Source organism: Lissotriton helveticus, chromosome 3_1 (genome assembly GCF_964261635.1).
Source record: "Lissotriton helveticus chromosome 3_1, aLisHel1.1, whole genome shotgun sequence".
NCBI classification, from domain to species: domain Eukaryota; kingdom Metazoa; phylum Chordata; class Amphibia; order Caudata; family Salamandridae; genus Lissotriton; species Lissotriton helveticus.
In genome coordinates, this window is record NC_136061.1 from 1,399,188,840 (window position 1) to 1,399,204,453 (window position 15,614).

Here is a 15,614-nt window from a genome sequence, read left to right on the forward strand (position 1 = left end):
ATTATGTCGGGCGATCACCCAAGTGGTACTATAAAAACTTAATAAAATGTTTTTTTTTTTTTTAAATGGCTGATTGTCAACACAGGAGGGCATCCCTAGATGGATACAAAAATGGTCAGCAAACTGTTGCAGACTTTGTGGTTCCTTTAAAAAATCTCTATCGCACATAGTGTGTGCCTGCCCTCGCCTACTCAAAGCACGGCAAACTTTCCTGAAACCCTTGTTTATAGAACATGGATGGAGAACATGCCGCCAATCCATAATCCTTTGTCTATCTGGAAGATCAACCCTTCTGATTGGCCAATTTACTAAGTTCATTGTTCTAGCTGATAACATGCTGAATTTAGATTTATATATATAAATAAATAATTGATGTGGGGTGCAGTAAAATATTTTTTTTTTATAATTTTCTACAATGTAATAATATATATTTTGGTTCAATGCCGGTCAGTTTTCAGATTATTTTGAGATCAGGCTCTATAAATTATGTGTAGGCACAGGCGCACTTTATTGCTCAACTCCACAATGGTACATAATGTGTAAAATTTAGTTAAACTGTCTTTCGGTGCTATCCAATAATATGTTTTCCCCATTATGATCAATGGACTACTGTGATAAAGATGTGTGTATATGAGATAATAATGACCAGTACTGTAGGTAACATCTGAAGCATCTTGGTATTTTGTTGCATAATAATTAGAGTACAATCAAGGTCATCTAACTGTTGTAAACTTTGCAGTAATATACATTATGGTTCCATACTGGTCAGTTTCCGACTTCTTTTGGAATTCGGCTTTACATATTCTGTGTAAGCACAGAGGCACTTTATTGTTCATTTGCACAATAGTACATAATCTTTACAGTTTTATTGAATCGTTTTATGGTGCAATATTTATTATGGCTCTACACTGATCCGTTTTTTGGTTACTTGTGAGATTAGGCATTTCAGACCACGTGTACACACTTAGGCACTTTATTGACCATTTGCACGATGGTACATAAAGTTTACAATTTCATTGAATTGTTTTATGATACTATTTAGCCATTATACTTTTATTATGATCAATGAACTGCTGTGATAACGATGAGTATATGTGGTATCAATGTTCCAATACGGTATGTTACCAATGAAGTATTTTTGTGCACAGTTGCATAATAATAAGCGATTTATGGAATTGCTAATGGTTCTAGCTACAGACATATTTTATTCTTAAAATGATTAATATATTTTGTTCTACACATGGCACTAATGTTTTAATTGTGATGATTTCCATCAATCAAACAATAAAGAATTACTTACTTGTATTAGCTGATGGAAAATACATGGACTCCCTGTTACAATTGTAAAGGTTACTCCAAACTCCTGTGTGTGTGTGTGCATATGTCATTTTCCATCAACCTCACCAGGTGGTGAAAATAATGAAGGGAGCCCGCACTGGAGATGAAAGAGAATCTCTTGCTAATCATGTGTTGCTTCCATGCTTGTCGTATCACGTCTTCCCATTAAAGTGTGTGAGCTCTGAGACCTGCTGTTGGGTACGATATGTATTCCCTGATATCTGATTGTTTGAATTCTCACCATCTTCATCACATATGTGGCAATTTAGTGAATATATGAGGGCTCTGTTGCAAATACCAAAAAAGTTACAAGAACTTACTAATTTCTTTATGAACATGTGAAGCATGAACATGTTTCTTTGGAATTTTCTTCTTTGAGATATTCCCTTTTCCCGTCAATGATTTTGGAACAGTTTTAGTAAACATTGTTTTTCCTTGATTAGAACGTATGATTTCAGAATCTGGAGAAAAAAACAATAATAATTACCTATAAGTGTCAAAAAAGAAAATATCTTCCACAGATCAAACACAGCTTAAGACATACTTTAACATCACCTTCACTGTGTAAAATGTCCTTTAATAATGCTGCACAGCGATCAAGTCCTTTGTGTATGACGACAACCTGCAGGAAGAGAGAAGCAGATTTTATGAAGCAACTTGACCATTTCAATTCCATGCCAATTAGGTGATGCTTCAGTATATGGTGGACAGGTACCAAAATATTCTAAGCACAGAAACCTGTTGGGTGCTATGTTAGAAACTAAAAGAATAGGAAACAAACTTTGAAAAGGAGGAATAAATAGGTTCTGTGCCTACAGAGTTTGGAGAAAGCAATTTCGTAAGCCTTGCAAACTCTGAATGAAATGAAGTATTTTTGGGTAGAACAAACATGCTGTAATGTTTTAGCAGGATATTTCCTAAAAGACAGCAACTTAGGGGCCAATTAGGATGGCGGGCGTATTGCCCCCGCAAGGACGGCGGTAGCCACCGCCGGCCTGGCGGGGGCAAACCGCCTGCCATCCGCACCTAAATGACCCCCCGCCACATTAGGATGGCTGGGGGGTCCGCGGCGGACGGAGAGACCGTCCGCCGCTTCTCCGCACCGGTCGCCTTGCGGCCGGGGTGGAAAAGGGTTAATATGGTGGCGGTGTCTGTTAGACACCACCACCACGTGCGGTCTTCACTTCGGGGGCCCCCTGCGGGCCCCCGGAGTGAAGGAGAGGTGGGGGTGCACACGGCATTTGCATTAACAAAGCGGCAGGCACCGCGCGATACCTGCCGCTTTGTTAATGCAAATGCATTCGTGCATTTTTAGCATTGTGGCGGGCGGTGCTGGGAGCACGGCCCGCCACAATGCTCAAAATGCAGGATGCGCCAGCCACAGTGGCGGGCACATCCTAATACCCCCCATGGGACCCCCGCCCTTATGGCGAACGGTCCCAATGACCGATAGGATGGCGGGCGACTTGACTAAGTCCACCCGTCATCCTAATAGGCCCCTTAGTCTGCTGACAAAGTTCATTTGAAGGGGTAAACTCCAAGAGTGTTCCCAACAACCACAACTTCTGGCAATATCAAAATCCTTTATCATTTAGAAGCAAGGTCCAGAAAAGTAAGTGTATAGTGGAATTGAAACAGCAGTGTGAAAAACCAAATAAAATACAAGAGAAATGCTGGCAGTGCTGCAATACCAACTACTGAAAATAAACACCGAGTCCTATTTGACCTGTGAATCTGCCGATGCTAATTCAGTTTGTACGAAAGGTGGGAGAAATTTATTATATTGTATTAAAATTACATTCATTTGGCACTCACAAGGTAATGAAGTGCTTTTGTTGGCCATGTACCACCATACTGCCTAGACCGCGCTTTTTAGGAAAAGTGAAGGTTTATAGTCAAGTCTCTATGGAAACTGCTGTTGTGTACCTGTACATAAGAGTGAAGGGGAATGGACAGCTTTAAATATGCCCATACCTACCATCCATGTGTGGCAGACTGGTTCTGATTTTTGGGTGAATATAGAGGAGTTATCTGGTGACGAAAAGCCAGAATGTTAAGAAATACCTGAATCTCAGGGGGTATAGGATGCTTGTCTTTGCAGGGAGTTCCAGAGTTATCCTGCCCGTATGAAGAAGGTTCCAATGATGCACAACTTTTTCTAGGTTGAGAGTTTGAATTAATCAGAGTGATTGATAAAGCGCAACTCCTGCCCTGGGGCGTCTTGGCGCTATAAAGACGGGTACAGCTCCAAAAATGGTTGTCATTGCAGATCCTCTAATATCACCTAATCCTGCAAGAAGAGTCAAGTTTTCAAGGCCATTCTAAAGGTAAATAGCGAGGGAGCGGCTTTGAGTTCCAAAGGTATGCTCTTTCCACTCCAGGTTGTCCTACTGAAGAGGGGGGACCACATGCTTCATTGCTACGCCTGAACATAGCACCCTCCCTGGGGTTTATTATTTGAACTCATCCTTGAACTGGGTGGTCCAGGTCCTTGCAATGATTTATAGGCAGGCAAAGTGCCTTGTTCCTAACACGCTGTATGACTGGAAGCCAATGAGGTTTCCTGATGGCTCCTAAAACAGATTCAAATTTAGGGATTTTAAAAAGTAATCGAGCGGCCACATTCTGCAAAGTCTGAAGCTTATTCAGAGATCCGGATGCAAGTTTAAAATATAGGCTATTACAGTAATCGAGCCTTGAAAGTACCAGTGTGATGATTACTATCTTCAAAAGCTCTGATGGCACAATAAAATACATTTGTTTTACAAGCCTCAGAGAGCAAAAGGAGGCAGACTTAACTTTAATCATTTGCTCTGTAAGCTTAAGTTCTTTATCCAGCAAAATAAAACTAGATTTTTAACTTAATTTGCTGGTTCTGGGAGAGGGCCTAACTCAGGAGGCCATCATTCCCGAATCCAGAATGATGGATTGTTGCCAAAAATAATAACCCCATTTTTCGCATAATTCAGCTTATGGCAATTGTTGTCCATCCAATTACTTACATCACTCACTCAACTTCTAAATGCACGGCCCGAGTTGTTCACATGTTTCACCAGTGACACCAAAATTTGAGTGTCATCTGCGTGAGGTTAAAGAAAAGACATTTTTTTAATAAGTGTTGCCAACGGAGTCACATAAAATAGAACAATGCCGGGCTCAGTGCGGAGCCTTGTGGGACTCCGCAGGGTAGAGAGATGGGCCTGGAAGTAAATTTACCCAATGCCACTATTTGTTGCCTGTTAATCAGCATAAGTAGCAGTTTAATACACATGGCTCCCTTCTGCATGCTTTGAAGTTTCATTTGAATGATGGAGGGCCCAGTGCCATATATGGATTCCATTGTGGGCAAGGCATAGGGCCTTCAAAGAGAAGCACCTTGCTATGGGTAGCCACTAAAAAGCTGGGAGGGCTGAGGAAATGGGGTAACAGATGTGCATGCATGTAGCAGTGGTCTCCCTAGTGCATTTTGGATTATTTGAAGTATTAGACGTAGGTACAGTGGTGCTCCTAGGTAAAGTCCCCGTGAATAGTCTAGGCATGGCAGGAATAGATTGATTGTACCCTGGACCTTCTGCAGATGAGAGAGGTGGAAAAGATGTGTTAAAGGGTTTTCATAGTGCATAAAATGGGGTTTGTGACTTGTTCACTTGTGAGGGACAAGTGATCAGCTGGGATCCATGAACACTCCCAAGTTTCATATTCCAGTAGAGTTTGCCAAAGTGAGGTAGATACGTTGGGGTCAAATGACAGTTGGCTGGTAGTTCTCCTTTTTGTGCAAGTAAGGATCAGTATTTTGTATGAGTTGAGTTTCAGGTGGCTCCTACACATCCACTGGGCGATGACTCTGAGGTATTGGTGTAGTCCCCAAGTATCTAGGAGAGCCATATATCCAGTTTCAATATGAGACTTGTGATCTGCATTGTTGTAGTATGTGAAGCTCAAAGACATTTCGAGGTCCAGTAATGGGCTGAGGTACACGTTATATGGATGCTGACCAGTATATATCATAGAACTCAGATGTGATGTGTTATTTGAAGGAGCCCAGGTCTGTTGCTCGCAAGCGGTCAGTCTTGTTCTTTGTGGTATGTGGAGGAGGCTGGGCTACCTACTGCTGCCCAGCCTCTTCCTTGTACTGGTAATGCTGCAGGACACTGGTCTTTGAGGTGGTCTTCAATGGCATTTCCAGAAGTCTTGGGAGTGAGGGGGTCTTACAGGAAGTGCACTCCAGGTTACAGAATTCTTGAAGGATCCTGTGTGGCTACTTAAATGGATGTTTCACTTTAGAGATACAGTGGATCAGTGAAGACATTCTGCTTTCTTGATGGACTTGTAGATTCTGCTGTGACCTCACAGGGTCGGTGCCATCCCACGCACAGGAAGAGTTGATTCCGCACCCCAACACAATGATTAAATAAATGTTAATTCCTATAAAACCATAGAGCATGAATTTAGAAAGAGTTCATCAAAAGGGTCATCTTCAGAATACCTACATCACTGACATATGAGAACTACAGGTATTGTGACAATGATTAAAAGAAATTACCTGATCCTCAGAGTCAGTGGAATAGAGCGAGTTCATAGAAGACTGAGTTTTTCGTACAGCAACTCTGGAAAATAGTTAAATCATTGAGTGATTTTGACAATAACTTTTTTGGGCACACTTAAGTCTAGAAAGTAGCATTTTATCTCGGTGTGCCCATAACACAAAACAGTGATCATATGTGTGTGATGTATCACTGAGAATCCCATTGATTCTCTAAGCATCCTAATGGAACAATCACCATTGGGCTGCGTTCGACTTAAGTCATAATAGTTTACTGTGATAAGAACAGTTAAAAACTTGAGAAAATCATATTATGTACTGACCTTTTTTTCAATCCTGGCACTTTAGGAGGCCCGGCTAGCCTTCCAGAAGAAAGTACCTATAAACAGCAATATTATTACTAATTTGCTTTGTTAATTAAGAAGTCTGCTACAATTCCTAATCAACATTAATCAATCATTGCATTTTGATAAAACATCTTGTATATGCTCTTATTTTAAAGGACAAATTCAATCTAAACTTAAGTCCCTTTATTTATTTCGAACAAGCTAACTTTCACTCAACTTGACACAAGTGTAACCAGCCATATTCCTTTTCAGAATTGCCTGGTGGTTTGGCAGCATTGCATACAAATCGTTTCTTTTATGTGCTTCCTGACTTCTCTTTCCTGTGATGTCCTACAAGATTCAAACTTAACTCCCTTTCATTTTATTATCTACTGTCAGCCTCTTGACATGAAAATAACATTTATAGCACGCACTAATACCCTGGGCTGTCTCAGTGCTGAGCTTAAAAAACACAGATACCCGGCTCAATTGGGCAGGTTAAGCGTGAAAAGCTACTATTTAACAAGCATTTACAATGCACCGGCCTCGCCTTTGCCAAAGTTAGAGCTATTGGCATTGTAAATGACATTTTTATTTATGTGTTGGTTTTGAAAACAGATAAATAAATGGCACTGTCATTTACAATGTCAATAGCTTAATCTCTCGCAAATGCGAGACCTATTGCATTTGCACCCACCCACAGAGAGACACACACACACACACAGTGAGCCCCCCCCACACACACACACACACACAGAGAGCCCTCCACACACACACAGCCCTAAACACACAGAGCCCCACACACAGAGCCCCAGACACGCACACACACACACACAAGCCACACAGAACGAGGAACAAGGGGGGGGTGCAGAAAAGCAAGCACAACGAGGAACAGGAGGGTGGGGGGGCAGAAAAGCGAGCGCAACAATTAACAGGGGGGTGGGGGGCAGAACAGCTAGCAAAACGAGGGAACAGGGGGTGGGGGCAGAAAAGCGAGCACAACGAGGCAACAGGGGTGGGGGGCAGAAAAGCGAGCACAACGAGGCAACAGGGGTGGGGGGCAGAAAAGCGAGCACAACGAGGCACAGGGGGGTGGGGGGCAGAAAAGCGAGCACAACGAGGCAACAGGGGAGTGGGGGCAGAAAAGCGAGCACAACGAGGCAACAGGGGAGTGGGGGCAGAAAAGCGAGCACAACGAGGCAACAGGGGAGTGAGGGGGCAGAAAAGCGAGCACAACGAGGAACAGGAGGGTGGGGGCGGAAAAGCGAGCACAACGAGGCAACAAGGGGTGGGGGCAGAAAAGCGAGCACAACGAGGCAACAGGGGGGTGGGGGGCAGAAAAGCGAGCACAACGAAGCAACAGGGGGTGGGGGGCAGAAAAGCGAGCACAACGAAGCAACAGGGGGTGGGGGCAGAAAAGCGAGCACAACGAGGCAACAGGGGAGTGGGGGGGCAGAAAAGCAAGCACAGCGAGGCAACAGGGGAGTGGGGGGGGCAGAAAAGCGAGCACAACGAGGCAACAGGGGGGTGGGGGGCAGAAAAGCAAGCACAACGAGGGGACAGAGGGGTGGGGGGGGCAGAAAACGAGCAGAACAAGGGAATAGGGGGTGGGGGGCAGAAAAGCGAGCACAACAAGGAACAGGAGGGTGGGGGGCAGAAAAGCGAGCACAACGAGGGAACAGGGGGGTGGGGGCAGAAAAGCGAGCACAACGAGGGAACAGGGGGGTGGGGGGACAGAAAAGCAAGCACAACGAGGAACAGGGGTGGGGGGGCAGAGAAGCGAGCACAACGAGGCAACAGGGGGGTGGGGGGCAGAAAAGCGAGCACAACGAGGGGACAGAGGGGTGGGGGGCAGAAAACGAGCACAACGAGGGAATAGGGGGTGGGGGGCAGAAAAGCGAGCACAACGAGGCAACAGGGGGAGGGGGCAAAAAAACGAGCACAACGAGGAAACAGGGGGTGGGGGCAGAAAAGCGAGCACAACGAGGCAACAGGGGAGTGAGGGGGCAGAAAAGCTAGCACAACGAGGAACAGGAAGGTGGGGGCGGAAAAGCAAGCACAACGAGGCAACAGGGGGTGGGGCAGAAAAGCGAGCACAACGAGGCAACAGGGGGGTGGGGGGGGGCAGAAAAGCGAGCACAACAAGGCAACAGGGGGGTGGGGGGCAGAAAAGCGAGCACAACGAGGCAACAGGGGAGTGGGGGGAAGAAAAGCGAGCACAACGAGGCAACAGGGGAGTGGGGGGCAGAAAAGCGAGTGTGAGAAGTTGGCCTGGTATATGATGCTCACTAGTTCTAGTGATCACCTTGTACCATGCCAAGCAACCCTTATGGTGCAGGTTGTAAAGTCAACCTTATAGACAAGCTATCCTAGGGGTAGCATGGACTAAGCAGTCTTAGGCTAAACTCTGAAAAGGCATGTGAAGCGAGCTGTTTTACCATACACAATCCCTTGAATACCAAATGAAAGGACCCCACACAGATATATATTGAAAATATATATAGATTTATTTCTACAAATAACCCTGATACTCTTTATGAGCACAGAAGCAAATGCGTTAAAACAAAACACAGTTTAAATACACAAAAGTTGCACAATTATGGATGAGCCCTAGGGGCCACCTAAACCATATACTAAAATAGTGGTATAAGAACCACTATGGGGAAAGTGAAGAGGCCTAGGGCCTGGGGAATCGCTGGAGCTGTTCGGGACTAGCAGTGAAGAAGTCGGGAAAGGCCCGCGGGACTCGGGTGCAGTGCGGAAAGTGCACGCTTTACCAATGCAATGTCAATGGTGCGTAAAAGTTACAAAGTTAGTTATTAAGGAACCTTCCGAGTGACCTAGAAGGATGAAACTTTAGACACAGACACTAGAGGTGTATACCAGTGTGGGAACACCGGCGTTGCTGAGTTACCTCACCCACAGGAAGCGGGTGCACAGGGTCGAAGTAGTGTCGGGTTTCGTCACGCAGGTCGATGGTGCTTGGAGCTGAAGATGCTGCAGGCGGCTCGATGTGAAGAGTTCCGGTGGATCCAAGGGTGGATCTGAAGAGGTGAAGACCTGAAAGCAGAGGGGACAATGTTCAAAGTCACTAGCCAGTGACTACCGTGGAACCAGACTGGAACCAGGCGATGTCGGGTGCAAACAGGCGTTGAGGTGTAGCTTCTCTCTGCAGCCACGTAGACACGAGGGGTCGAGGACGTCCTGGAGTCGATCACGAGCTGTCCCACGCAGGCTTCTCGCTGTTGGCGGTGTCGGCAACTTGATTGGAGCAAACAGGCCTTGGCTAATGCAAGCCACGCAGGAATCGAAAAAGGCTTGTTACTCGGACCAGCAAGGTCAGAGCAGGTGCTCCTTTTTACAGGAGCGAGGGCAAGTCTGGAGCAACCAGACCCGCAGTGTAAGTTGAAGGTTTCGTCGCCAAGATGGCCGCTAGCCACGTGGCAAGTGGACGGGATGGCGCGTCGAGTGGCACAGTGCAAAAGGGCCCCACGCAGATCGTGGAGATGCTGGGGGGCTGATCTTCGGTGCAAGGGCTGCTCGAGGTTGGGGCTTCTCAAACCCCAAAGCACAGCGTCGAGGGTGCCTCTGATGCTGCGCAGTCTGCGTTTCGGGGGTCTTCCAAGAGGTCCTGTCCCACGTCTCTCGGTGCCTCCACGGGTCCCTTCTTTGCAGGGACTGTGGATCGGGCGGTGAGAAGTCTGGGAGTCTGGGTCTTGTCAGGCTCTGGGCTCCGGCTCCGGCAAAGCAGACGTCGAGTTGCTGGTTGGTGCCTGTGTTCACAGGGTGGTTACTCCTTGGCCACAAGGGAGATTCTCTTCCGTCTTCTGTGCAGCAGAATGTCGAAGTCCAGTCTTCTTCTGTATTTCAAGTTGATTCAGGATGATCTGAAGTCTCAGGACACAGCTCCCACTCTTATTCGAATCTGGGGGGCCGGATCACCTACTAGGTCCCTCCTCTGGGTGGAACCAGGAAGGGGGGTGGTTACACCCCCTTTCCTTTGTCCAGTTTCGCGCCAGGACTGGGGCTGGAAAGCCCCAGCACCGGTTTGAACTGGCCTATGCACAGGGACACCTTGTGTGCCCCAGGCATGTCTGATTCTATTCAGCCCTGTCCTACCCAATACACAAAATCCTGTCTGGGGTGGTGCTAGCACCTCCCCAGGCAGGAAACCCTTTGTCCAAGCTGCCCTCGCTGGAAGGACTCCCAGCAGCAGGAGGTCAGACTTGTGTCTGTGGTGGCAGCATCCATTTTGTGATGCTGAGGCTCTGTTTAACTTTAACCGGGGTTCAGGCTAGGTACATGTCGTGTCCCTCTAGAAGGGTGGAATGCTACCCCCGTCGCCAGAACTGGCGAGGGGGTAGTATTCCAATTCGTAGGACACCTTACTCGACATGTTTTGATAAAGCCAAACCCAAGATAGCATTTAACCGCGAGGTTCATAATGCACTTAAGAGTATATGGTATGGCAGTATCATGGAACAGCTAAAGGACATGGTTCCGAAAGCTGCAGACAGGCTCAGCTCATGCCAGAGCACCATCTCACATATTTCCAAGCACTCTGCCTCCAGGATTGATGAGGCCTTCCATAGGAGTGACTGATAGGAACATATGTGTCCATTTTAGGTTAGGTATAGGCATACTACACCTAAGTAAGGGGTGGTTACACCGACTTACCCCAGCTGAGTGATCAGCCAGTTGTGTCAAAATATGGAGGCCAGGTCAGGGGTGGCATAATACATGCTGCAGCCCCTGGTAGGCCTTGGAAGCACCTATGCCCTGGGTACCTGGGTACACTGTTACAGGGGCCAATAAGGTGAACCAGTTCCAATTGTGTATGTACCTAAGGTACATGGAGTCCATTTTAAGGAGAGAGCAATTAGCCTGGTGCCCTGAATAGCAGGATCCCAGGCCAACTATGTCAAAAACCAGCTAAACACCAGGCAAAAAGTTTGGGGGTAACCATAGTCAGATATCCACCTTCCTACAGCGAGCACAACTAGGAACAGGAGGGTGGGGGGCAGAAAAGCGAGCACAACGAGGGAACAGGGGGGTGGGGGGCAGAAAAGCGAGCACAACGAGGGAACAGGGGGGTGTGGGGGCAGAAAAGCGAGCACAACGAGGGAACAGGGGGGTGGAGGGGCAGAAAAGCGAGCACAACGAGGAATAGGGGTGGGGGCAGAGAAGCGAGCACAACGAGGCAACAGGGGGGTGGGGGGGCAGAAAAGCGAGCACAACGACCGGACAGGGGGGTGGGGGGGCAGAAAACTAGCACAACGAGGGAATAGAGGGGTGGGGGGCAGAAAAGCAAGCACAACGAGGAACAGGGGGTGGGGGCAGAAAAGCGAGCACAACAAGGCAACAGGGGGGTTGGGTGGGCAGAAAAGCGAGCACAACGAGGCAACAGGGGGTGGGGGCAGAAAAGCGAGCACAACGAGGGAACGGGGGTGGGGGGCAGAAAAGCGAGCACAACGAGGGAACAGGGGGGTGGGAGGCAGAAAAGCGAGCACAACGAGGCACAGGGAGGTGGGGGGGCGAAAAGCGAGCACAACGAGGCAACGGGGGTGGGGGGCAGAAAAGCGAGCACAACGAGGCAACAGGGGGCATGGGGGGCAGAAAAGCGAGCACAACGAGGCAACAGGGGGGGTGGGGAGGGGCAGAAAAGCGAGCACAACGAGGAACAGGGGGCAGGCCCGGTGCCACCACTAGTGATGCACAGTTGATAGCTAAACCCCTGTTCGACACGTTCGAATCTATGGAAGTGTGTTTGCCGTGCGTGTGTTTGTGTGGACACAAGTGAGCTTGCAGAGAGCGAATCTGAGAAGAGAGAGAGAGAGAGAGAGAGAGAGAGAGAGAGAGAGAGTGAGTGAGTGAGTGAGTGAGTGAGTGAGTGAGTGTGTAGAAGCCCAGCTACAAGGGACATTCTCAGAAGTAGCTGTGTGCGCGCGTGTGCAGTCACGCGCGCTGCGCTGCTGCCCAGTCTGAATCAGTTCCCAGGCTAATCACTTGCAGTTTTTCTGGTTTTCCTCTTTATTGAAGCTCGGCCAAAATGTTAAGTTTTTATAAGTCGCCAGAGACAAATAAAATCCTCAGGCAAGGGCAGCCCTGAGTGCAGCGAGAGGTACGGATGGAGGCAACAGGCGAACACGGGGGAACCAGGGGCAAGGGGGCACAGTATGTGGGGCAACAATGGGGGCATGGAACAGTCACATAGGGGCACAGAGCATTGGGATACCTCAGAGAAAGGGTTCAGGTTGTAGGCATGGTAGGTGGAGCAATAAGGAGGAAGGGAGCTGTCATACAGAGGCGCAGTACTTTGGAGGTCCCAGAGGAAGAAAGGATGCCAGAGTGACAGGGAACACCTGGGCCATGGAGGAGTGGCGTACATGGGGCTTCGAAGCGTAGGGGCAGCATGGAGCAGGGTAGGGAGAACATCGGGGGAGTGGCGTAGTAATTGGTCCAAATGCAAGCAAGGAGAATGGCTGAGTATCAAAATACAGCAATAACCGGGGTACGGTGATTCCTCAGGACTGTAGGCGCCGGTGAGTATTAGATGGTTTCCGGTGCACAGGGGCACCAACTCAGACCCGGAGGGCACAGAGTACTGAACCCCACTTCTCACCCCTTCATCTTTCAGATGTCGATAACTTCAGTTGAGTTAGGTAATAAATAAATATCCATTCACGTCGAAAGCACCTAGAGACCACTCCGAACGTGCTCTTCATGCAGCCGGTTATATTAACCTTGGTGTGCGCACCAGAGTGTGGGCACTAGTGAGATGATGCGCTAGAAATGATGGCGCCAGATGTGGGGGGCACTCACCCATCAGGCTGCGCTGCCCATCGCCGTCCATGGTTTGGTCCTAGGGGTCAACAATGAGTCCGGCTGAGAGTGTCAGGGCGTCACCGCAGAGGGCTGCAGACATCTCGGGCCAACAGCCTGGCACTCCGGGCAAGCAGACAGACTCGACAGAGGGGCACACGCGCAGGTCTCTCTTGCGCAGGGTTGTTTCTCTTCCACAAGAGGTCTCTTTCCCCTCTCTCGCGCGCAGCGCTGTCTCTCTCGCAGTGTTTCCTGTTCCACGTTCTGCTGGGTTTACTCTCGGGCAGCGCTCCAGTCTCTCGCTGGAAGAGCTGTTTCTTTCATATAGTGCAGAGAAGCCTCTTCTGCAGTAGCGTCTCTCGCCTGCACCGCACTCTCGTGCAGTGCTCGGGAGGCCAAACCCCCCAGGGAGCGCTGTTTCTCTAACAGTGCAGTCTTGTTGTGCAGCGCTTTGCCCTCTCACTTTTTTTTTCAGCGCTGTTTATTCCTCTCCCAGCACTCTCACCCCCTGCGGGGCTGTTTGCATTGCTGAGATGCTTCCCGTACTCTCCCTCTGCGAAGTCACCTTTCCTTTCCCCAGGGCACTCTCACCGCCTGTCCCATGCAATGCTTGGATCTCTCACTCAGGAGTGAATATGTCACTCACTCAGTGCTGGATGACTTTTTTTCACGAACAGTTCTGGGGTCTCTTAAAATCTGATACTGTCTCCGATACAGGGCTGTTTCTTTCAGTGTTGTGAATCTCTCTCAAGTAGTGTTGGAGTCTCTCATGAAATTCGGAGGTCAGCCCCCTTTCTACTGCAGTGTAGCATGTCTCTCCCGCTTGCGCTGTGGTCTCTCCGCCGAGGCGAGGAACAGGGGGGTGGTGGGGGGGGGGGGGGGCAGAAAAGCGAGCTCAACGAGGGAACAGGGAGGTGGGGGGGCAGAAAGCGAGCACAACGAGGAACGGGGGTGGGGGCCAGAAAAGCGAGCACAACGAATAAGGGAAACAGAGGCAAGAAAAAACTTACCAGCTCAGTGGGGTGGGGTGGGGGGGACGGGGGAGTCCCTCAAAGACTTCCTCGGCTGCCGGTGTGAAATCCTGTGGCTGAAAAGCGGGCGGGAAACCAAGCAGCACCACCATGTTTCTCCGAGGCGAACCAGAAATGCCTCGGAGAAACCAGCGTCATTTTTGGGATTGAGGGGCGTGTTTTTCGTTCTCTCCTCTTCCCATTGGCTGGAATGTAAAATTCCAGCCAATGTGAAGAGGAGAGAAAGAAAAGAGAAAGAACCTAAAAAACACACCCCTCAATCCCAAAAAGACGGGGCTTGAACGGAGTGACACCCCTCTCCTCGAATGGCTGGCCTGTTTAGGAAGCCAGCCAATGGAGAGGAAGGGCGGGTTCAAGCCCCACTCTTTGAAACATCAGTTTTCTCCAAGCGAGAGCTACGCAAGCGCAGCCTTCGCTAGGCGAAACCTAAAAAGCTAAGTCTTGGGGGCTTTACTGAAAGGTAACAGATCTATTTTAGTTTTCAGTTCAAGGGGTAGGGAGTTCCAGAGTTGTGATGTGCTGTCAAAGCTCCTTCCACCCTATTGAGCGTTTTTAGGTCTCGACTCTGCCATTGCTTTAGCAATGCTTGTTTGTCGAGATTATAGTAAGGCTTTCAAAAGTCTACCCAAACTGCGGATCGGGTACAGTGCATGTGACCACAACCACACGCTCATGCGCGTGCGCTGCGCTCCGCCTCTGCTGTCACTTTAGCTCATTCTCCATATGCTCGCTCGTGCACCTTTCCTTTGATCTCACAGGCTCCGCTCCCCCGCATCAGACTTGAAAGGAATGCGCTCCCCCGCCACAGCAATGCCGAGAGCAGAGACAAGAGAGCCCTTCCCTTCAGGAAACTCTAACACACTCATTTTCTGGGTTGCAGTTATTACCAGGTTAAGAGAAGTGGAGCGTATTTAGACGCCATGGAGCTCAGGTTCTGTGCCTGGCACTGAATAGCGGAGTTGCGTCAACTTTCTTGATTTTCGTTGGCGTTACCACCAGTTTTGAAACTCTCACTGGTTGTTATTTTTTCACTCTCTCTTCCCTTGTTTATTTTTAGAGGAGAGACTTCGCCGAGACTTGAACCCGGTTCTACAGTACCAAAGTCGGCAGTTCTGTATAATACGCCACATTACTAAAGCTTGTTTGTTTTGCTCCGTCCATGTCTCATTGCCTTTAGTGTCACAATAAGGTGGTTTTGAGGATGAGTTCATTGTAGGCTTGTTTTTACAAGCTCTTGTGCTTGTTCTGCCTTCACTGCCATCCCTCTGTTTCGGAACTTTCTGGCAGCCCCTACCGCTAATCCATGGTTGACTGCTGCTTCTTGATAGATTTACTTGCAGCTCACATGTTTTTTTTTAATGAATTGCTTACAATTCAAGTTTTGACATTGTAACCAAAAGATTGTGTGTGTGCATTTGAAAACTTACGGCTGGTGCTATCATGATGATCCACATTTCCCATCAGCCAGTTCTCATGCGTCCGTCCCCATGCTCGTCATTCACCGCCCACTTCTTTTCCTGTTTATTTTTTAAAAATAGGCGGAAGCAGGGGTGT

General features: G+C 48.5%; 1 protein-coding gene across 5 annotated transcripts in view; it reads right to left on the minus strand.

Moving 5' to 3' along the window:
• The window catches only part of CCDC14 (coiled-coil domain containing 14), a 214,275-nt gene that overhangs the window by 179,655 nt on the left and 19,006 nt on the right, over window positions 1-15,614 (minus strand). For 3 of the 5 annotated variants that reach the window (XM_078682037.1, XM_078682039.1, XM_078682038.1), the window contains exons 2-5: window positions 6,205-6,260; window positions 5,882-5,945; window positions 1,894-1,960; window positions 1,659-1,799 (exon numbers count right to left, since the gene is read on the minus strand). In XM_078682037.1, coding sequence (XP_078538163.1) covers window positions 1,659-1,799; window positions 1,894-1,960; window positions 5,882-5,945; window positions 6,205-6,260 — 328 coding nt within the window. Of the gene's footprint in view, window positions 1-1,658; window positions 1,800-1,882; window positions 1,961-5,881; window positions 5,946-6,204; window positions 6,261-15,614 lie in introns of all 5 variants that reach the window. The other 2 variants (XM_078682040.1, XM_078682041.1) reach the window with 2 other exon arrangements.